The following is a 23382-nucleotide window of genomic DNA, read 5'->3' as shown; positions in this document are numbered from 1 at the left end:
GCCATGTTGGTCTCAGTAAAACATATTACTTCAAGTAAATAATGGGATAGACTGAGTTTTGAAGACAGTGGGATAGGATCATTCTAATAAATCAGAAGGAGCTGAAGTTTTGAAGAACTAAAAAAAAAAAAGGTGTTATTTTTTAATTTAATTTTTACATTTTATGCTGTTGTACTGATTCAGAAAGTGTATTATAACTTCAACTATGTTCTATTTCAGCCTTGCAGTTCACCCGGATAAAACTTTAGTAGCTACAGGGCAGGTTGGGAAGGACCCTTACATTTGCATCTGGGATTCCTACCGTGTACAGACTGTGTCTGTTCTTAAGGATGCGCATACACATGGAGTTGCCTGCTTAGCTTTTGATTCAGATGGCCAGGTTTGTATATCTTTTTTGTCTGTGTTTTGAATTTAGTTTGATTTCTGATTCTGGGAGATACGTACATTTATGTGTAGGTAGCTGCAGTACTGAAATTCCTATTACAATTAAATTTTTAATGCAAGGACTGCAAATACAACTCTTTCAAAGATGTTTTTTGAGATGAAAATCACAACATGGCATTCAAGTCAAGTGAATTGGGTGTTGGACAAATATCTGTAGAAGAAATGGCCCTGTGTGGCTCAAATGTGATAGCTTCACCACATATTTGTTACCTCCTGTTCAAAGAGATCAGTTCCTGGCAAAGTCCTTACAATGCTGCAGCTCTTTTGGCTGAGAAATTCCAGTAACCTCACTGCTAGGACAGTCTTATTGGCTGGGGTGCACAGTCAATTGAATTTAAAAATGGGGTTAGGACACAGAGTGTGTGGCTTTGTACAGCGTGATTAGATTATATTATTCACAGCTAAATACATTGATTGTGTTTTGGTTTTTTTTTCCCATGGAGGCAAACTATTGAAAGCATTCTGTTGTGAATGAAGTAGAAAGAAAATAGATCTACAATTTACATAAATCTGAGAAATATTTTACATTTATAGTTTTATAAATAACTGTCTGTGCAATTTTGTGACTATTGATGTCCAAATGAGTTTTCTGGTGTAACACTGTGGCTGCACTTTATAGCTGGTTGCTAAAATATTTTTAGGAATGCTTAGATTAGCTGATACCCAGATTTTTGCACAGATTTTTACTGGTTTTTGTATTTGCTTAGGTATCTCAGAATCACATCTCAATAGGGTATCTGCCTTTAGATGATTTTATTAAAATTATGTATTAGATGGTTAGCTGTCTATTGAGAAGTGCTTTATTATCATATGCCTAGCCTACTCTTTCACTGACCACAGAGTGCGTTTATTATTCTTTCAGAGATCAGAACTGGCCATACAATGCCTAAAATGTATTCTCACGTGAAACAAAAGTACTTTTTATTGTGCATATTCAGTTTAAAGGTTATTCTGAAATGAAGTATACCAACATGAGCGATTGCCTTTAACATATTTAAAAAACATTGGGTAACTGGAATTACTAAACAGCACTATGGATTATATTTCCCTATTAGAAATTGGAACTAGCTTTCTATTTTAAGCCTAGTTTTCAAACCATCTTTCTACAATTTTCTTAAAGTAAAGCCATTTCCTCTGAAATCTCCTGTGCCAATTCTAATTAAAGAAAAAGATGTTCCTGGGAATTGTGGAATAAAAAAATCAGATTAAATCAACAGAGATGAGATCAACAGAACAAAATTTCTAATGCTATAATATTTTTAAAAATATTGTTCATTCAGAATTACCTGTTCTTAATTTTTTTTCTCATTTTTCAATTCATAAAACTGGTGGATAAACTTTTTCTTTTTAAAGCCATTTAAGCACCTAAAGGGAATAAAGACTCACCGAAGAGCCCAGTATGAGATTAAAAGGTGGAGGCTCTTCTGAAAATCCTGCTGGGTGCTTTGCTGTAATTAAAAACTGAACTGCTGTGTTGACCTTGCAGAACAGTAGCGTTCTGTTTCTGGAAGTTCTGGAGAAGTTGCAGTTTAATCTCAAAATAAAAATTTGCACAGAATGCTTTTATATCTGGAGAAAGACCAATGCTGGAAAGCATATAAATATGGATAATGTATCAGCTTTTTGGTGCTCTTTCTGTCTTTGCAGAAGAAGCTGCTGTGCTGAGCCAAAATTAAAGGGCACGGTAGAAAGACTTTGAGTATTTGGAATTCAGAGTTGCTAGCAGTTCCAGTTTGTTTAGTCAGCACACCCAAGGGAGCTGACATCTTGTGATAGGACAAAACAGAGTTCGCATACATTGCTTGCACCTTTCCTTCTAGTGCATATCTTCATTCTTTTACATTGAATGTCTATTAATATCCAAGAGACATTTTATTTTAGCCTCAGGACACAAATAAATTTAACAATCACATAAGATATAGATACAATAAGAAATGTATTCTTTTCTCTGCTAGCTCTGTCAGCTGTCCAGTTTCTAAATAAAAGTAGACTGAGGAAAAGCCCAGATAATTCTACTTCTCTAGCTCAACTGGATCCCCATAGTCAGCTTGGCTTCCTCCCACTGCACTGTGCACACCTTCTGGTTGCAAGGGTAACTGCTGTGTTGAGTGCTGCACAGCTCCAGTATGTGGATTTAGCGTGGGTCTCAAAATAGTGACACTGTGCATCTATATTTTAGCCAAGTTAATTAGTTCTTCTTGTACCAGAAACTCTGGGGTGTCTGTTTCAGGCATTCAAATGAATTAGTTCTGAAATATTACTCCCTGCTGGACTTCAGCTGACATTGCACAGAGACAGCTTAGTTGTCTCTGCAGTGCTTTCCTGGCATAGTTTACCACAAACTGGGTAATGGAGAGTAAACAGGATTTGTTATATTTTATAATATATAGAGAAGATCAATATGTAGCTTAAATCAGGGGATAGCTTATATGCCTCCTTATTTTATGTACCTTCAATATGGCTTTAAATTTAGAGACAAATATATTTTGAGTAAATTTCCTATTTTGTACACGATCTGCAATTAATACTGTATTTTAAAAGCACTGATGGGAGCTTAATATCTTGCAGAACTGTTGCTATTTAAAAATACGTGCTTTAGTTTGTGCTTTTTCTATATGACCAAGAGATGACATTTGATGGGAGGGATGCTGCACTTTGTTCAAATGTTTAATGAAGAGCTGTCAGTTTGCCTGTAATTAAAAATGTCTTTTGAATCAGGAAATAACTGCAGTTTCTCCTTAAAAGTACTAACATCTACATTTCACAGAATTACCTACAAAGCTCATGTCTTTTATATTGAAGTATTTCACCAATACTATACAGTTCAATTTCTGTTCTGAGTTATTTTAGATTAACTTTTTTTGTGTGCTTTCTAAAAAAAGTTTTTTAAATGGGGGGAGAAGGGCGCTGCCATAATACATACACACATATATTTCTAAATTTGGCATTGGGAAGCACTAGGCTTCTTTAGCCGAATCTTCTAATTCTTTGTAGATTTAAAAATAGTCGTTTAATTATGTGCATAAACTACTTGGCAGGTATTTTCTTCTGGTAGTTCTGTGAATTCTCTGAACAGAATTCCATCAAATTCTCTCCCAGAAGGAGGACTAAAAGTGTAAGTGTTTCAACCAAAAAGGAAATTCAACATTTATCACTTTACTTTTCTGCCAGCAGGAGACCTTCCTCAGTAGACCTGTGTTACAAGAAAATATAAAATAATTTTTAATTTCTCCCAGTACTTTCACTATCTACCCCACTATTGGTAATTTCCTGACTGGTAGTTACAGTTCTGGTCTGGTGTTGTTCACATCATGAATCTAAAAGATTCTATAAGTACTGCCATAGTTTCCATGGTGAAGAGAACAGTATAAAAGAGGAGAGAATAAGTTGAAATCAGTGAAGGTTCCATGAAAAATATCTTGTGCTTTGATCAGTACATCCAAATCCCTGGGTAGGTGTAGATTGCTGAAGGGCAAATAAAACTTCTAGTCCTTTCTCAAAATAAATATTTTTATGTTGGTAACTGGCAGGAGCATGTTCATTCTTTCCCTTATTTTATTTTCCTTTATTATCATGTGTCTAATAAGCAAGCATGTTGTTATAGGTCAAATTCAGTACAGATCTGAAATAGAACTCTTTTTTTTTTTTTTTAATAACATCTAGCTATAAAAGCCCAAATTTTGAACCTACCTTTATCTACCATTTCAGAGACTCACATATGAGAGTTCAAACAGGTTTTGATGTAATATATCATAATTAAGTCTTCTGACTACTTGATGTTTTGCAAGTTCCTGCAGTAGATTCTCATACAGTTTGGTTTAACAAGACTTTAGATATTTTTATTTCAGTGAAACACAATATAAAAGTAGACTGGACTCAGAGGAACATGTGGTATAAGTCTGTAAATAGCTTTTAGAGGGTTTTTTGTTGTTGTTAGGTTTTGTGTTTTGTTTTTTTTTCATTAATACCATATTGCTTAGTACACTTGCTGGTAGGATATTGGATGGGTTTATTGGATGCCATTATTCACTAGGCAGAGTTCAGGTATTGCATTAGGCATGATGCATGTTGTCAACTCCCATGAAACCAAAGTTTTAAAAGATACATTTCATTGCTCTTAAAACAAAGGAACTGTAATCATTAAGAAGAGAGTGAAGGATGCATGTGTATCTACTGCATTTAAACCAGAGGCTTTTGATAGTGGCTCTCTTAAGGAGGAAGATGTACACTATGTTTTTACACCTAAAAATGGCGTGAAAAGTATGCAGGGTACGTCATATGTGAATTATTTTGCTACGGAATGAAAATTGGAGCCTTCTGTTTCTCTATAAATAATGATTTCTTCCCTCAGTTGTACAGTAGTTGATGGCCTTAATGCAATTAATATTTTTCCTAATATAGCATTTTAGAGGAATCTCTGTTAGTTACACTTGCTTTTGTTGCTGGGTCAGTCCTTCTGTATTATCACAGATGTTTCCAGACTTTAATCAATTTGTCTATTGAAAATTTGAGACAAAAAATAGTAGACATTTAGTTGAAGGAAATTCAATTGAAGGGATTCATCATCTTGAAGCAAATCTTCAAGGAAAAGATCTGGTCAATGGTATATCCATTGGGACCAGATGACTCATTTACTGATCTTTGTCTTTGAGGCAAAAAGAAAGATTTCATTTATTGCATGTTCTTGAAGTGCAGGCTTTCCTATAATAAAGCAAAATGCTTAGGAGCTTCAGTCGGGCTGTTAATTCCTTATGATAAGAATTTATTAGACAGGACAGTAAGAAGAACAAGGGACAGGCAGTAAGGACACAACAGATATGGCTGTTCTTAAGAAGTTGTGTTACTGAACGACAAGATTGTTTCCCATGAAAATAGTTTCTGATCTTCTCATGGTGCAAGTTACTCTGGCATATTCCTTTTACTAATATATGTTGGACATCTCCATTATATATCCCTATCATTAACATCAGATCTTTTATATACAGTTGCAGTAAATTTAGCACTAGCTTGGTCCTTGCACTGGTACAGATCACGACACCTGGTTCTGCCATCTCTGGTCTGCAGTCAAAGATCTCTTGCCTAATAAGAAACTCTGATGGAAATCATCTGAAGTTGGACATAATTAGCACAGTCACTGTAAAAGAAAGAACCCCCACAATAACCATTGATCTTCTGGATGTGTTGTAAATGTATGCAGTCTACCTTCTCCCCTCCAGATTTTCCCTTCCCTTTTATTTTGTTCTTTTTCTTTCTTGCATTATTGAGATTTAAAAGTATTAAATTTATCAGTTATTTTTATTTGTAATTAATAATTTTGATTCATAATTTTAGTTAATTTGGTTATTAATAAATCATTTTAGTTATTTTAATTGGTGATTTGATATACTAAGCTATGTAAAAGGCAATTATTAAAACTATATCCAATTTTGATTCTAAAGCTCAAAAAAATGAGCATAATGAACAAAATCATTTTTGAAAGAATGAGAGCTTTTTATTTCCCATTCACTTTCATTGTCAGATAAATAAGTCAAAAATACTAGAATAGTGTGCACCTGAAACAAACACCTCAAATATTTCATGTTAAGAATTGTACTTGAGACTTTGGTAACTTGAAATCAATAAACTGATTTTTTAGAAAAGATTGGACGTTTCAGTGCTTTCTCCATTGAGCAAGAGCTAGGTGTGAATATCTTGGTGGTGCCTTTGCAATGTAGTTCAAACACAAGTCACATGTGGGAAAATCCATTTGTACACGTAATAATCTGAACTACAGTAAAGTGATTTTTGAATTTATTTTCTGTTAACTGGATTACTATTGTTTTTCCTTAGCGTTTAGCTTCAGTGGGACTGGATGCCAAAAATACAGTGTGCATTTGGGACTGGAAGAGAGGAAAACTACTGGCAACAGCTACAGGCCATTCAGACAGGGTAATTGTATGAGGGGTTTACTGAATTTTGTCTGGGAGTTGCAAAAGTGTTTTACAAATATTTTTTGTTTTTATTGGGTTAATGCAAAGATGATTTTGATCGTTCTACCTGGCTTTTAAAATACTGAACAAGGTATTTATTTAGTCTCATTATGCCAGACATAGCACAAAACACTGTGTTAGTAAATGAGGTGCACGATGGATTCTTGAGCTGACTGTCTAGCAAGCCTAGGGAGGAAATACTTTGTAACTGCACACTGATTTGGGATGATTTATAGCTTTTTATATGAGATGTGAAATTCTAGCTCAACGGACAGAGATAATGTTCTTTCTGAATATGTCAAAAAGACAGAGTATCCTGAGGGAAAGTTTAATTATCTCCTTTTTATTTTTGCTTAAAACAGTTACCTGTAGAAAAAATTAGGGCAAGTATTCCTTTTTTTTTATTAACTTTAGTAAGGGATCGTAACTTCAGTAAATATGAGAATTGAACAAGTTTGAGTTTAGAATATTATTCAGGATTAGGAAATGTTTAAACAGATTTAGAATAAGCAAAATACCTCACCAACATACATAAACACAAGGATGCACACGTTAAAATAAATTATGGACGCATTCTGACAACTTTTCTTTTATCTATATTATAATATTATAACATGTTAGAATGTTATAATATTGAGGTATTATATTTTTTTACTACACAAGATGGACTATTTATGGATGCAAAGCAGCAGACTAAACCCATTATAGAATCACAGAATGGTTTGGGTTGGAAGGGACCTTTACAGGCCATCTAGTGCAACCCCCCTGCAGTGAGCAGGGACATCTTTCAACTAGATCAGGTTGCTCAGAGCCCCATCCAATTTGACCTTGAATGTTTCCAGGGATGGGGCTTCTATCGCCTCTCTGGGCAACCTGTGCCAATGTTTCACCACCCTCATTGTGAAACATTTCTTCCTTACATCTAGTCTAAATCTACCCTCTTTCAGTTTAAAACCATCACTCCTTGTCCTATTGCTGCAGGCCCTGCTAAAAAGTCTGTCCCCATCTTTTTTATAGGCCCCCTTTAAGTATTAAAAGGCCGCTATAAGATCTCCCCAGAGCCTTCTCTTCTCCAGGCTGAACAACCCCAACCTCTGTCAGCCTGTCCTCATAGGAGAGGTGCTCCAGTCCTCTAATCATTTTTGTGGCTCCTCTGGACCCACTCCAACAGGTCCATGTCTGTCTTGTGCTTCCTTACAGTTTGTGTGTATATACAATATATCTGCATCTTGTGTGTCATCTTGGGTGATCGGAGATATGGTTTAGTAGTGGATAGGTATGGTTGGACTCAATGATCTCGGAGGTCTTTTCCAACTAGGAGATTCTATGATCTGAATAAAACTAGTAGTTCATTTTTACTTTCAGTGTTCACAACAGATTCTTAGTCCTTATTCAAATTTCTCTTTCAGAACTGATTCACTTCCCAGTTACATCAGTGGAAGTTTTGCTACTGACCTCAGTAGGTACAAGATCAGGTTCTGAATTAGGAGAAGACTCCAGGACAGGCAAGAAGTACTAAAATCTAAGTCTCAGTAGACTTTCAAAACAAGAAAAAGGAGATTTTGCACTGAAGAGGGAATGGGGAAGAATGCATATCTAATCTAATTAGGCCACAAATTCTTATAATTTAGTGTGCAGGAGTCATAAAGCATTTCTGAAGGTGAAATATCTTGTGTGTTCTAACAACATTTAAATAAAATAGTACTTGAACTACTGTAAATCCTGATGTTTATAAAGAGGATAAATATTTTGTAGGAAGGCAGTGCTTCCTCTTGTGTAAAATGTACAGTGGGTAAGCTTAAGATATGTTCCTGTAAGCTGATTGAAATTCTCTTGTGATTTATACTTAACAGTTGAAGAGCTAAAAGCAGCAAAAAGTCCCATTATCTTTCTCCACCAACATACATTTCCTGAAGTAACTAATGATTGTGGTGACCTCATTGGTTTTCAGCTTGAACACTAAAAAGCTGAATGCCAGAGGTAAAAAGTCTAAAAATGACATATTGTTGAAAATCTGGGCCAAAATACGAACTCTTTGTTTTCAAACTTTATACAATTTTTTTCACTTGGCATAATCCCATAGTCATAGAATACACAGGCAGTTTGTTCTGGTATGTAGAATCTGAGAATTTTTTGATTCATAATGTTATAAATGTAAATGTAACATTAATCAAAATGAAGAATTAAATTTTAACTCTTAGGTCAGATGAATGTTACTCACCATTTTGTCACTAGGCTCTTTTGGTAATCAGATTAAATTAGATACTCTACCTTTTACCTAAAATAATGAATAAAGATAAATGTACCAGTTTTTCATCCCTAAAGTTGAGGAACATTAGCTTACACCATAATTCCCATTTTATTTGAGTCAGTAAATATTGTTTATCCAAAATACCTTGGATCTCGAATAGATTGGTAGTATGAAGGCACGAATTAGGTATGTTGACAGAACTGTGTGAGGAAGTCTGCGTATTTACCTTAATCTTTGTTTACAGAAAGTTCCAAATTTACTTAAAAGGTGTTCTTTCATTTTTAGTGGTATGTTACAACAGAAATTATACCTAAAAATTCGTAAAAGCAAACTGAGCCTAGATGTAATTCCTGTATAATTTAAAATATTAGCTTACTGTATTTCTTAACAGATATTCGATATTTCCTGGGATCAGTATCAACCAAATAGAATTGTCAGCTGTGGAGTAAAACACATAAAGGTAAATAGATGTTATTGTTTACTTGTTAAAAAGTAAATAAATGTCATGAAAGAAATTTGTCTTCTTAGATGGTGAGGACTTTAAATATAAGAAGGTTTGTATTTTTCTTTCTTTAATGTGTGAACATTTTATCAAAACTCTTTGTTTGTAGTCAGCTTAGACATTCAGCAGTGACCGAGGTATAGAGCCACTTAAGCAAGGTGGGAAGATCATTTGCTGTAAATTTCATTATATACTTGTAATTTTGGGGTTCTCTGCCCTCTCCATTTCACCTCAGTTGTCTCAAAATTGTCTCAGCTCTTAGTGATTTCTCTCATCAAGCATGACAAAGGGTCACTGAACAGGTATAGGAGGAACTAAGTTAGAAATATGAATTGAATTAATTGCTATTTGGCCTTTCATGTTACCAGCATTTGTAGGAATACCACAGAGGATGTATGCAAGACCTGCAGAGACTAACAAATTAAAACCCTAGTGCCTCACTGCTTGCTCCCTCTGAGTCACCTTTTCTGGCGGTGATTTAATTATGAACCTATTTATATACTATAAGTTTAGGATAAAACATTCTCATGCCTGTGAAAAGCTTAGAAAGAAATCCTGCTGTTTGCCAATATTCCCTGCAGATTTTTTTTTTCTCCTGTCTCTTCAAAATAATTCATAACAGATGGTAATTATTTCACATGACTGGGGTGGGAAGAGGTTTAACCAGAAGTTTAGGAAACCAGTTAATATCTCTAGTTCTGGTTACTGAGAAGCTTGTGTCCTCAAAACCACCATTACTTTCAAACTGTGGGTGGTTTTGGCAGCAGTGATACCATCTGTTGTATTCTGCAAGCTGTTTTCCAAAACCTGTCTTTGTTTGGCACCTGTATTCTGTTTAAAATGGTCATAATTACCCTGAACATGCATAATATTGGGCAAAGTAAAGAGAGGCATGCCAAAAAAAAAAAAGGAAAAAAAAAAAAAAAAAAAAAAAAAAAAAAAAAAAAAAAAAAAAGAAAAACCAGTGTGGAGGGAAAGTGATTAGATGATGTTCCCCTCCAGTGTTGCTCTGTATACTTGTCGTTCATTATAAGGCTGTGGGAATGATAATTACTTTAACTTGCAATGAAAGAAAAGAACAGCTCTAAAGTAATTGTATCGCTGTGAGAATTGGGACTAATACTTGGGAATAGTGCCATTTATTCCTTTAGCATTTTAGTTCCATTGGCTCATTTGGCTGAGCAGATTTTAGAAGCTGTAGTGAAGCCTAGGAGCTAAGGAATCTCAGACTGAGTTCAGGATCCTCCCTCCACTCATTTCCTAACACTGCTACCTGCTCTCTTGCCCTTCTATAGCTAACCAGAAGTGAGGAAAGTGTATGTTTTACTCACAGAATTAAAGCCCTGGGGGAAGTATTCCCACTGCCTTCTCATAAATTTGCTTATGTTAAAAGGCAGAGGAAAAGTTTAATTGGATTAGAAATAGAGAAGGATCTGAAATAAAAATCCTTGATCCAATGATTTTCTGGAATTCAGCTTTATAGGAATATTATAGGAGGAAGTACTCTATAAGTACCTAAAAATTCGCCTTATAGCCACAAAAAGATGTAGGCATGGAAAGTAGGAATGAGATAGGCATTATGCATCTATGTCAGAGGTATATCTCCATGTGCAATGGACCACAGAGCATAGATGCCTCAACTAACAAAGACCTGAGCTGGCAAGTCTATTCAGGACTGTGCTGTGCCACATAGATTTACTGTTCTGTTTCTGTACTTGTCCAGAACATCCTAGTGCTGGCAGTCCTGGATATTTCAGCACTTCTTTATCACATCTAATTGCAATTCTCTTTACCCTGCCTTCCCTGGAAGGTCTGATCCTTGAGGGTGAGCTGAATGCACTATCCATCCTCTCTGCTTGATAAAATTATGTTTATTAAAAAAAACAAAAACCAAAAACCAACCCACTCTGAACTGATTCAAAAAGAAATAGTATAATATTTCTAGTCCACCACTAAAATCGTGCTTCTAAGATAAACTTTGCATTCTCTTCACTCTCTTCTCTTCCTCTGTCAGTCTTACATTCTTTTTTGTAGAATGTTAGTGTCTGTGTAGAAGTCAAGAAAGTCACCATTCCACACTTGGAGAACCTATTACTCTCGTAGTCAGAGAGAGAGTTGTTTCACATTCAAGCATTTGCAGTCTCCATCCAACAGATGGTTTCTTGGTAAATGTAACTATATTTGAGGGACGTATCTCTTTCAGTGCACTGGAAAAGGGCTGAAATGTTTACTCCAGGCATGTAAGTTTTTTAAAATCAAGAATTTTATTACTTCAGAACTGCAGCTGTATTTTTAGTTTTTCAGACAAGAAAAATGGGATGTTCCTGGCTTTAAAAAGTGTGCATTCACATTGACGAATATCACCCAGGAAAACATGATAAGAGGAAGTGAGATAATGAGAAGGGGTAGTGTAGCAATAGTGAATCAGAATTGTGCCTCACTTTCTCAAACAATTTGGTCTTCTGTTTTGTTTTTAGACTTACTGCATTTGCCTGGGGGTTTCCTTGGTAAGGGGGCAGGTTTTGGAATAGGCATTCTGATAGGACTACAGGAGTCATTTAAGTGTCTGCCCAGATACTGTCTTTGAGGAAGTACATCTGTGAGAAAACAGTATGAAAAAACAGAAATTCTGATGAAATTTTTCCTAATATGCCATTTACGTTTCACAGTTTTGGACATTGTGTGGAAATGCTCTTACAGCAAAGAGAGGAATATTTGGTAAAACAGGAGATCTCCAAACTATCCTTTGTTTAGCGTGTGCAAAAGAAGATATCACGTACTCTGGTGCTTTAAATGGAGACATCTATGTTTGGAAAGGGCTAAACTTAGTCCGCACAATTCAAGGAGCACATAGTGTAAGTTATGTTTTTAATGTCGATTTCTGAAATTAACTGTTCATTGAATTGAAAAACTTATTGAAGACTTACCTACAAAGATTTTATTCTGTTTCAGGTCAAAAGAATGTCTAAGACTGTTCATCAATTAAGACCTTATGTGTAATCTTATAGTTTGTTTACATGTTGTCAACAGATGCTAGCTGCTGAACTGATATTGACAGAACTGCTGATGTATATAGCATTGATTTAACCAAGCAGACTAAATCTAACAGGAAGTTTCTAAAACTAAAATTTCAAAAATTGAGGAGCTTCAGTTATGATTAGTTTACTTAAAAATAGTCGATAACCAAATGACCTTATTTAAAATTAAATTTTACCACTAAAATTCCTAGTACTAAACTGACTCTTCATAAAAGCTTCAATGTGGAGTAAACGTGGAGTAAACCTCTTTAATCTGTGAATTGCACTCCAACCATATTCCAAAGACAGTTTATTCCAGTTGGCTTCATAACACCCCTCTTGCCCCCAGTTTGGAGTACTTATAATTAAAGAAAGGAGAATGCGTGGAATCGTGTTAGATTTCTGACCAGTCTCATATAATTGTTGTTGCTACTTCAGTAAAGGCACAGTAGGATTTTCATGTCTTGTTTCAAATGTATTTGAGAACTTCTCCTGTTTTGAATATGATTGTTGCTAATGACATTCTAGCATGCTTTTTTTTTTTAACAAAAGGAGACAAAAGTATGTTCCTTAGAAGAGTGATATGAAATCTAACAGTTGTCGATACAGTTTTCTTCTAGAGCCTTTCTAGAAAGAGCACTGCAAATTTAACAGTTTTTTCTGACCTCCCAAAGCTAGTTATGTTGGCAGTGCATCAAGATTCATAGTAGCTCTTCAAATTAGATCTAAGCGTTCAGGAGAGTAATTGTTATTTATAGAAGTAACTCTTAATTTAGGAAAGCAGTCAGACTGAAGTCAGCAAGGCATCTTACCTGCAGAACTACTGTGTAATTGTAATTGGTTGTGGTTATGTGCGACTGAAATAACATGAAAATATCATTGGCAAACAATAAACTGTAGTATATTTGCAGAATTTTGTTTGCAGAATTTTATTTAGATTAATTAGAATGATTAAATGCAATCTATTTCTATATAATGTGATCTATTTCTATATAACGTGTTCTATTTCATCCTTACAAATTATGGGGTTTGCCATGGCTATTATGCATTCTCTTGCCCAATTCCTAATCTCTATGTAATTATTATTAGAAATATTAAGACATTGAACAAAGTCACTTTGAAAACAGAGGTCTTCTATTCATTGTATTCATTTCCATGCAGTTGAACTTGTCTCTTAACTGAGACATTTTCCTAATAAAATACTGAATCAGCAGGCATTCCAGGAGCTATTCCAATGCAGTACAGCAGAGTCATCAATAATGAGGCATTTTCAAAAATGAAAAAGAAATTAAAACTGTAATAGAAACGTCTTTCAACAAAGGGAATGAATTGATGATTTTTCAGTTCCTGTCAGATTCCGAATGATGTCTAAACTGAATTCATGAAAGAATGTCTCAGTCATCTCCGTACCTATAAGAACATTTTCATTGCTTGTTTTTGTTTGTCCTGGGTAACTACTTATTTTAAGTGTTCTATTATTTATTTAATAGTCCTTATAATAACATTAACTAAATCAAATTTAAAGTACTGCAGATGGGCTGTATCACTACTATTTGTAGCAAAATTTCTACATAAATCACTAAAATGGGAGCACTTGAAATAAAAGTAACCCCTGGTATTTGTTGGTTTGCTTTCTGGATGGACAACATTTTGCTGCCTAGCAGTTTCTAGCCTTTAACAAGAATCTGCTTAAAAATGTTTGCTTTTTGTGTTTAAATCAATTGTAAAGAACTTTAAAACTTGTTATACTATTGGTTAACAGGCTGGAATTTTTAGTATGTATGCTTGTGAGGAAGGTTTTGCCACTGGAGGGAGAGATGGTTGCATTCGGTTATGGGATACTGATTTCAAACCAATTACTAAAATTGATCTCAGGGAGACTGAACAAGGATACAAAGGTAATGAGCTATTACTTTAATGGTTTTTCACATATCTAGATAATGGATTATGACACAATTTTATTTGCATAAATGTCTCTGCATACTGCTGGTTTTTTTACTTAATGATTATTTACTTTTGAGATCTGTATTCCCTTTTTTTCCCTGAGAATTATGAATGTAGCCTGAGTTTTCCGTGTTTCCTGGTATAAACAGAGGGATGCTTATATTTACTGCTCCCCACCATGCAAATACAAGAAGATAAGAACTAATTAAACACAAAAAGATAGGAGAATGAAGTTATCCAGTCTTTAGCTTAATTAATTAATTAATTGCAATTCATTTAATTAATTGAGATATCTAGAACGTGATATGCAAAGATGCTGAGCGTCTGAGCACTCAATTAGGTTCATTTGGAATGGTAGCACTTGGCGTATTTAATAGAGAGAATGTTATTCAATTATTGACCATCAAATTTATTGAATCTAATCATGTTTCCTATGAGCTTGGTCATCACTTTATTTTATGATTAGAGTCTCAGAGCACTTATACCATAGATCATAATGCATGCTTTATCAAGATCTTAGTCTTTTGGGAATTCTGCACACCCTTTTGGATTGAGAGTATCGCAGTCTGTTTGCTGGTTTGAGGTAGGCTTTATACACTTTTGACAGCCAGCTTTGTCATGGTTAGTGTTAATTTCCCCTACTCCTTATCTTATAATTTTAGATATATCTTATAATTTTTAGTTTTCATATTAAAATTCCCATTGGAATAGTCAAGAGGCCATTGAGAAGGATAAAATATTCTTTCTTGGTTATGGATATTTTGCCCTGTGATCTAGTGATAAGCTTGTTCTTTTTATTTTTCATCTTACTTAAACCAGATCAGCTGATGATTCTAATACTTGTAGAATGCATAGGTTGGCAATACCTAGGCTCATCCAACAAGCAAACTGCCAACAACCTTAGATGAATATTACTCCACCAGTTTGCCTTACTGTAGCGTAAACTAATGGAATTTACCCCTCAAAAAAGTTGTCAGAGACACCAAGCCAGTAGTCCCTTTACTCTGTAGTTCTGGCTTTAAGTAGCTGTTTGCAGCCATAATCATAATGTTTAACATTCATTTCTAGAAAACAATAGCAGTACCTTATGATCATTTACAGCAATTTTGATCAATTTAGAAATACTTTCTAAAAATTGTGGAGAAATAAGCCTGTACATGTAGATGAGACAGATAATTCTGGCTCATACCAGTCTTGCAGGCAGACCATTCCTAATAAACATCAGAATAACATATATGAATGGCAATACAGAGAAAGCAGTGTTCGCATGCAAAACATGCATCTTCAACCTCCTCGGTGCCTTGTGAAGTGATTCTGGGAGGTAGCTTCATCCCACACATTTGAGAGACCAGAGTAAAAGCAATTTTTTTTCTCTTACTGCTGCCTGGGATGTGTCCATACTAATGCAAAACAGACTTTATCTGACTTCAGTGACTTTTAATTGACTCTAGTTATCTTCTGTGGAAAGTTATTACTTCAAAATTATAGCTTGCATTACAGAGCTGTAATGTATTCATAATGGTGTCTTCTATTGCACTGTCTGTAGAAAATACCTAGCTAGCCTTCTTCAGGTTGCCTAAGAAGAACTATTGATCTTGATTAAAATTAAATCAAGGAAGGGCTTATTGAAGGTGAATTATCATTAGACGTGCTATGGAGTGATTCTAACTTGATGCCTTTATTTCTAGCATCTCTTAAACACTACAGGATACAGAATATATAGATGAGAGCAGCTGAGTAGAACCAGGCAGTGGAATGGCAGCTATGTGGGAGAGACAGTCAATAGAGGTTTTTGCTATCTTCTTACTTGGCAAAAGTAGTAAAAAATTTCATTTGCAGAAAGTGAATCAAGTTGCCATTTAGACTTGTATGTAAATATTTTTTTAAAAATTGATTAATTAATTTATTTCTAAAAACTAAAATTAGAACACTGTCCAAATCTTGTCTTCAAAGCATTTAATTAATTCAAGCTTATGTTTGTTTGTCAAAATAAGAACGTTACCTGCTTTAATGACAAGGAAATGATTTAAGCAAGTGTGCAAAATTTTATCAAAACTTAGTCAAAGATGGTGTGCCTGTAGCATAATCATTGAGACTGAGTGAAAAGACATCATGGTGTGTCTGTGCAAAGTGTGATGGGACCTGCTGGTCTGACTACAACTATAAAAAAATTAGGACCTTGGGGATGACTGCATGTCAGAAAATGCAAGCATGCACTTATACCCTGTCACCATCATTTAAAAAAAAAAAAAAAATCTTTTTCCAATGTCAGGGTTTCTTCTCTCTCTCTGTGTTCTTTCAGTGTGATAAAACTCTTGCCTGTGATGTTCCCATTATATGTCTGTCCTTTTCTTCTGTTTCTATCTGAGATGTCATCCACTGACGATCACTTCCATTCAGTGCTTGCTACTAATGGACTGTGGAAATTTTGTTTCCTTTTCAGTTATGTCAATGGCACTGATTAGTCTAAGCACATAAGTAACTTCAAGCAATGGTGGTAGCCTTAACTGCTTAATTATGACCTTCTTTCCCTCCTTTCCAATTACTTTTTTTCAAAGCAGTTTGGAAAGGCATCAGCTGTCAAACTTAAAACTTCTTCCTAGTGTTCCAGGAAGACTCCCCCCCTCCCTGCCCTATATGTACTCATTCATCAGTGATCTTGTACTGAGGAGTACTGAATATTTTTTAAATAAGATGCATCACCAGTAACAGTCCGATAATAGGCTTGACTTTTATATTTAAATGTATGTGTGTATTAGTAAAAAAATCTGATAATAGATTTTTTTTTTAATGTGCAGTACGTCACAGAAAACATTACCTTTCCCACATCAAAAGATGTACTTTGTATTCCAAAACTTATGTGGAAATACCTAATTTCCACTTAACATCTGAACTTCATTCTTTGTGTGACCTTTGGTGTGTATCAAGAAGATGTAAGTCATAACTTCAGTATAAATTTGGCTAAGTCAGAAAATTACATTATCAAAATTAAAAGGTACTGGAAATGGGCAAGACAATAAATGAAGATTAATTTGCCCTTCTCAAAAGATGACGCAAAATGCCTACAATATATTTTATTTATGTGCCCAATAGTTAATTGCATTGTGTATTTGTTTCCAAAGGATGACGTGCTTAACCTTGACTACATGACAATGGATTTTTTTTTATTCATTCACCTCTCACAGCATCTAGACCCATTATCTTTAATTTTCATAGACTGGAACAGAGAATAAAAACACTGCAGGCAGTCAACCGGAGAATGCTATCAAATTGCTCAGCCTTCTAGGAGGGTATTTTTAAGCTTGTAGTTAGTAAAATTCCAGCTGCAAATTTAGGATGAGATTTGTGGAATAAGATCAAGCTCTCTAAAAGTTATGCAAAGCAAGATTCTGTTGATTTGGGGTTTTTAGGGAGGTTTTTTGGTTGTTTTTTAAATATATACAATAAATATATTTATCTATAAAATCAGGTTCAGTCATAGGAACCTTGCTTAAGCTAAAATTTAGATCTTTAGGTCATGCGAAATTGATTTTTTTTTTTTTTTAAAAAGTAAATTACCAAGTTGTAGACAAAGCACATAAGCTTTCTCCTTTGAGAAATTGGCAGCAGAAGTTAGACACTCAGCATTTTCCCAAGATTGAGCCTCTGCTTTTTCTGTCAAATGGAGATAATTTAACAGAACTGTTTTGAGATTTTAATCAGCTGTGATGTATTATAAGACTTCAATGTCAGAACGTAACAGTTGCTATAAATTAACTCTTGAAGTCTTAATGATCTTCACTGTACTATCACTTTGTCTTGTCATTGCCATTAATCTAAGATTATTCTGTCCCCTGTCAGGTTTGTCCATCCGAAGTGTCTGTTGGAAAGCGGACAGACTTTTAGCAGGGACGCAGGACAGTGAAATATTTGAGGTGCTAGTAAGAGAGAGAGATAAACCCATGCTGATTATGCAGGGTCATTGTGAAGGGGAGCTCTGGGCCCTGGCGGTCCATCCAAAGAAGCCTTTAGCAGTCACAGGCAGTGATGATCGATCTGTACGGTAAGGCTAGATCTTATTTTATTTATTTTTTATCTATTCATTCATGTACACATTAATTTGTAAGTTGTTTATTTTCTGGCCTTATGTTAAAACTCCATTAAGACAACTTTTTTTTTTTTTCTGTGTTTTTTTTAGCAGCTTTGCTTTTTGTCTTCAGCCCTCATATTTGGGCTTCACATATCATGTAAAAGTAATCAGAATTTGGGTTCAAAACATGCTGGATTTATACACTCTGCTTTAAGTACTAATTTATTACTGTTCTGAACAGCAGGTGTAGGTATCTAAATGGAGAATGGTCACCTCATACTTCTCTTCTGTTAATAATATGCAACAAACCTAAAAACCTTTGACTAATGTTTTACGCAGCACGTGTCTGCATCAGCCTTGAGTGTTTAGAAAATCTGACCTGAACCCAATTCAGTTAAAATACCAGAAAATGATATTAATGAAAAGGCACTGGCGTACCCTAATGAAAAAGATCTTTCAGGTGTTTAATTGTTGCACTTGTGCCTCAAGCCTCTGTAGCAGAAATTTTGTACGCTTATTTGTGGAAGTTGCCACAAAGTCAAGGATGTTTCTTTTCCTGTCCATGCTAAAATTTTGCAAATTGATAAGCCTGTGAAAAAAACTAAGCATTTTTAATATGCTTAGTAAGACTTTGGAGGTTAAGCTAAGATTCTCACTGTAGTGGATGTACTCCTATGACTACACAGCTGTTGTGTGTTATCTCAACTGAGCATAGACACTGCCCATTGTGACTCATTATTTACCTGTGATTAGAGATTGAGATTTTCCTGACTGCCAAAGCTACCCATGGGGACTGGAGAGATTTTTGGGAGATCTGGCTTTATTATGGCAGTCTCCTGAGTCTTTCCTCAAATTGTGGTTCTGGCCTTGCTCTGAAGCCCTACCTCTTGGAGAACAGCACATACAATGGGTGTTATGACAGCTTTGTTTCCCAAGCTCTGTTGCCCTTAGTGTCCTCCTTAGTGGTTACTCCTGACCTAATTTCTAACCCCTCCATCAGGTTGTTCTCCAACCCTATGCCAGATAGATGATGACTGCTTTTCATCTTATATAGATAATTTGATTGCATATTTTCAAATAAACCCCAAGCAGTTATCAAACAGTTTTTCAGTTTTTATGGACTACTAGTCAGCTTACTTCAGAAATACACATGTTGATTCTACCATTTGGCCATATTTCAATGGGAAAAAATCAGCCTCCTACCACACATACAGCTTCTAATTTGTGCTCCTTCAGATTCCACGTTATGATTGACCTCTGTCTTGAAGCTTGCTGGTCAGTTGGAATTTCTGTTTCCATTTCCTTTCTATCTTTTTATTTGTACTGGTTCCTGCCACCCCTCATCTTTCTAACTATAATTAAAATCCAAATTGTGAAACTGCCAGTTATTCACTACAGTCATGTTGTCTCCCTGTTTCCTACACATAGGTATTATTTCTTTCAGTTTATAAAACACAGTCTCTTCTGCTCAGGTTTGTCTGCAGAGTTTTATAGACAGGCACAGTTTCCCACTGCCTGCATTCTTGTAGGATGCAAGCTAGTTCTGAAAGAAGAGCTGCAAAGTTGGGATTAACGTTGTTCTGCCCTCAAGCTAATAAGCCATGCTGAGACTTTGGATTTATTATCTTGGGCTCATCTTTTGGTTAGCATGGTAATTCAGCTCTGACATGGAGCTGGATAGTGTACTGCTAACTCAAAGCATGCTTGGAACAAACTTGTGCCCCTCTATGAAAGATTATGCAAGCGTGCTCTTTGTGCACACAAAGCCTTGATTTGTGGTGCTCTTATGATTATTATCATTGCTATATGTAGCTATTATTATATTACTGATGCCTTTGAATGTTGCCATTCTATAAAATGTGTGTTTGTTAACATTACAGGTATTTTACTGCACTACATCACGCATCCATTTAGCTGTTTAAGCACTCGACAATGTGGGTTTTGAATTCTAATTCAGATAGTGCTAATTTTTTATATACTAATGCTTCATATGAGCAATTCCAGTGAAGTATAAAAACATTTTCATTAAGATAAAAAGTATACAAAAGGATTTTCTTACTTTTTTTTTTTCAATAATAAAATTGCATTGACAGGAATGTTTCTATGTCGCTGTTCATTGTGTGATTTTTCTTAGTATTTGGTTATCACATAGTTTGAAAAGAGTGGCTATATAATATAAGTCTAAATTGATTTACAAATAAAAGTATTTAGTAGGCCAGATCACATTCTTAAGTCTAAGTGAGATGTCTAAATGAAAAAGACCTCTGTAGAGTTAAGGAGAATTACTGTAGATTTTCGCTAGCACAGCTGAGAGAAGGCTCTAGCCAAAGTTTTCCTACGTTTTAAACTTCAAAAGCGTGTGAACTATGAAAGCAGCCTGCTTCCTGTCTCGTACAATGGGGAAAAAAGCATCATTCTCACCTGAATGCTGAGGCATACAGAATTCTTTATTACATTTGTTCAATGGACCCTATACATCTTTTGTAATGTCATGTTAGAACATCTAGCTGCAGGACCACAAGTAGCTTCTGTTCTGGCAGAACATCTCCACTACACTGTGTGTCTTCTTGAGTGATCTCTTTCTGTATTCTTGCATTCACAAGAATATTGATTGGAACCTGGTTTTATATGAATCCATTTGAATATTGATATCTCTGATTTTTTTGTGTGGAGCATTGTTCTGCCAGTTGAATGACAAAAAATAGCAGTAAAGCTTCTGTCATCGGCTATGGCTTTTTCTGCAAATGAAGTCGTTGCTAGTATTTGGCTGTCTGTAATCAGTATGTGCTCCAATAAACAAACTCACTTGCCAGATATATTACAGAAAAGACAGGAATATTGACTAATAAAATAATGTTTCATGAGCCTGTTTGGGTTTTTTAAACTAAGTCGTTTAAACAACTGCATAGAAAAGTTGTCAAAGAATGGTAAAAAAAATCCTTGCCTTATTTGAAAATACATACACTTTTTATATGGAAATAGTTTATTTATCTGACTTTTTCAAAAACAATGTGTAGAAGTATTTTGCCAGAAGAAATATCTTTTCTATTTTCATAAGCAAAGCCAGGCTTTTATTTTGTCAGTTGTGTATACAAATGCCTGTGTGCGTGCAAAATATTTGTTACAAAATTTAAAAGCTCATATTTGGAATTACCCTTCCGTTGATTAAAAAAGTTGTGGTGTTTTTTTAAGAAAATATAATTATTCTACTTGCAGTGCCATGAATTGCAATAATACTGCTGATATATTTGTCAGAGGGATTCATGTGAAAGCGACATTTTGGAGGCAAATTTTATCTTGATGTTTCCTTTCAAATCTTTCAAAATCCTTTCTGATTCATTATTGTATTGGGCTTATAGCTTCTCCCTAGCAAGGTTGCTAAGAATCTCGCATCTTTCCTACTTCTGGTTTGTCTTTTAAAACAGTTTTAGCATCCCACATGCTTTTTTTTTTTTTTTTTTTTTTTTCCCCACCACAAAATGGTACTTGCAATTTTTTCACAGAGAAGCCTATTCAAGTTCTTTCTCATCCTTGAATTTTCTCAGCCTAGGAGGAAACCAGCATCATTCAGGGTTGTTGATTCTAGACTTGTCCTGACGTTAACCTGATAAGGCCCAGAGAGTTTCTTTCTCAATGCAGGCAGTCAAATTCTATAACCCTTTTACTAAATTTATCAAACTCTTATCTTCAATTTTTTTTCCTCTATTACTCTAGTTCAAGGCTAAATGCTACTGCTGGGGTGGTCAGAAACTTCCTTCTCCTCAGACTATATTCGATGTTCTGTTTATGCTATTTGTTCTAGTGCCAACATGGTGCTGCAACGTAACTTTTTCTCCTTATTTGATGTGTGTCCTACTGATGTATTTTTGGAAGCAATGCTATCCCTTCCCAGCCTTTGTTTCACTAAGGTTTAGAAGTTAAACTCTTCTGGTCTTCTTTAATGTGATACAGTCTTCATTCTCTTAATCGTCCTGATAATCCTTCACTGTGTTCCTGTTTTTCTTCTGATTTCTTGAGATAACTTGTAAAGAACATGCCAGCTGAGGTCACTATGTGTTGCGTGCTATTGTTTTTATGTAACTTTTGGAATAGCACCCAGGATATATTTTAGGATCAAATTTCCTTTTTCCTGTCTGCAACTCACTCATGGATCATAGTCATTTTATAATTGAAAAATAGTGTGAGATCTTACTTCTTTTTGCTGTTTCCACTTCGGTTTCAAGCTTACAGCACAGTGGTAGATATAAGGCTCTGAAAGTATGTGCTTTGGTTAAATTTCATTCCACGTCTCTTTGTTTCATCATCAAGAAACCTCTGCTTCTTCCAATATGAATAAATTAATCTCTGGGTTCACCGTGTCTCCTGGCTTGCTGTCCATAGCAAACCTCATTAGAATTCTCATCTTTTGTTCCAGTGTCTTCAGTGAAAATATTAAATGTTACTATTCCAAAGCTTGTACCTAAACTTCCATACCTAGTATCTTCCATCCAGCCTAATTGTTTCTTTCCATAAAGCTTGCTATAAAATTTCATTCAGTATCACATTACAGTTCTTGTAAATTGTCATTTTCTTGATTTTAGCCAGTAATCACATGATATTATTCAAATATTTTATTGAATACTTTGTAAATCTTTTAAAAATTTATGACGCTGTCCTCAAAATAAAAAGTATTACTGACTTAATTTTTCTACCCCAAGAAGGCATTCTTTTGCATCTTTTATGCATTTTCTTCCATATTTTAAATTATTCTTTACTTTATATTTCTTTCTAAATCTTATATGCCATTGAGATCTGATTAACCGGTTTGTAGTGATCTGAGAAACTCCCTCCAGTCTTAAAAATATTGGTACATTATTTGATTTTCTTCATCTTATGGCATAATTTATTGTTTCTTTTGATTTAAATTATCTAAATAAGCAAATCAGGATGCAGTTTTGTCTACTAGTTCATTCAAGTTATGACAAGAAAATTTTCCTTATGGTTGGAATGTTTATGCGCTCTGAGTATTGCTTTCAATTTCAGTGAAAATTTCAGTCTGATCTGCATTGACTCTTTCAAGTCTACAGAAACTGCCTTTTTATTATTATTCATCTAAGGAAATTCTATTCTATCAGATAAGTGAAGTCCAGAGATAACACCAAATGATTACGTAATTTAGCTTCACCCTGTTTTCTCTTCTGCTACCG

General features: G+C 34.9%; 1 protein-coding gene across 1 annotated transcript in view; it reads left to right on the top strand.

Annotated features, from left to right (window-relative positions):
- Positions 1-219: 219 nt before the first annotated feature.
- EML6 (EMAP like 6) overlaps positions 220-23382 on the top strand; it is a gene marked incomplete at its 5' end in the record, with an annotated part of 80480 nt that continues 57317 nt past the window's right edge. Inside the window, 6 exons of the mRNA XM_029086808.1 lie at positions 220-379; positions 6274-6372; positions 9056-9124; positions 11836-12021; positions 13946-14081; positions 17968-18169. Coding sequence (XP_028942641.1) covers positions 220-379; positions 6274-6372; positions 9056-9124; positions 11836-12021; positions 13946-14081; positions 17968-18169 — 852 coding nt within the window. The remainder of the gene's footprint in view (positions 380-6273; positions 6373-9055; positions 9125-11835; positions 12022-13945; positions 14082-17967; positions 18170-23382) is intronic.

This window comes from Antrostomus carolinensis, unplaced genomic scaffold (assembly GCF_000700745.2).
Source record: "Antrostomus carolinensis isolate BGI_N321 unplaced genomic scaffold, ASM70074v2 scaffold3289, whole genome shotgun sequence".
Lineage (NCBI taxonomy): Eukaryota > Metazoa > Chordata > Aves > Caprimulgiformes > Caprimulgidae > Antrostomus > Antrostomus carolinensis.
Note: the sequence above shows the minus strand (reverse complement) of the source record. Positions and strands in the feature narration are given on the sequence as shown.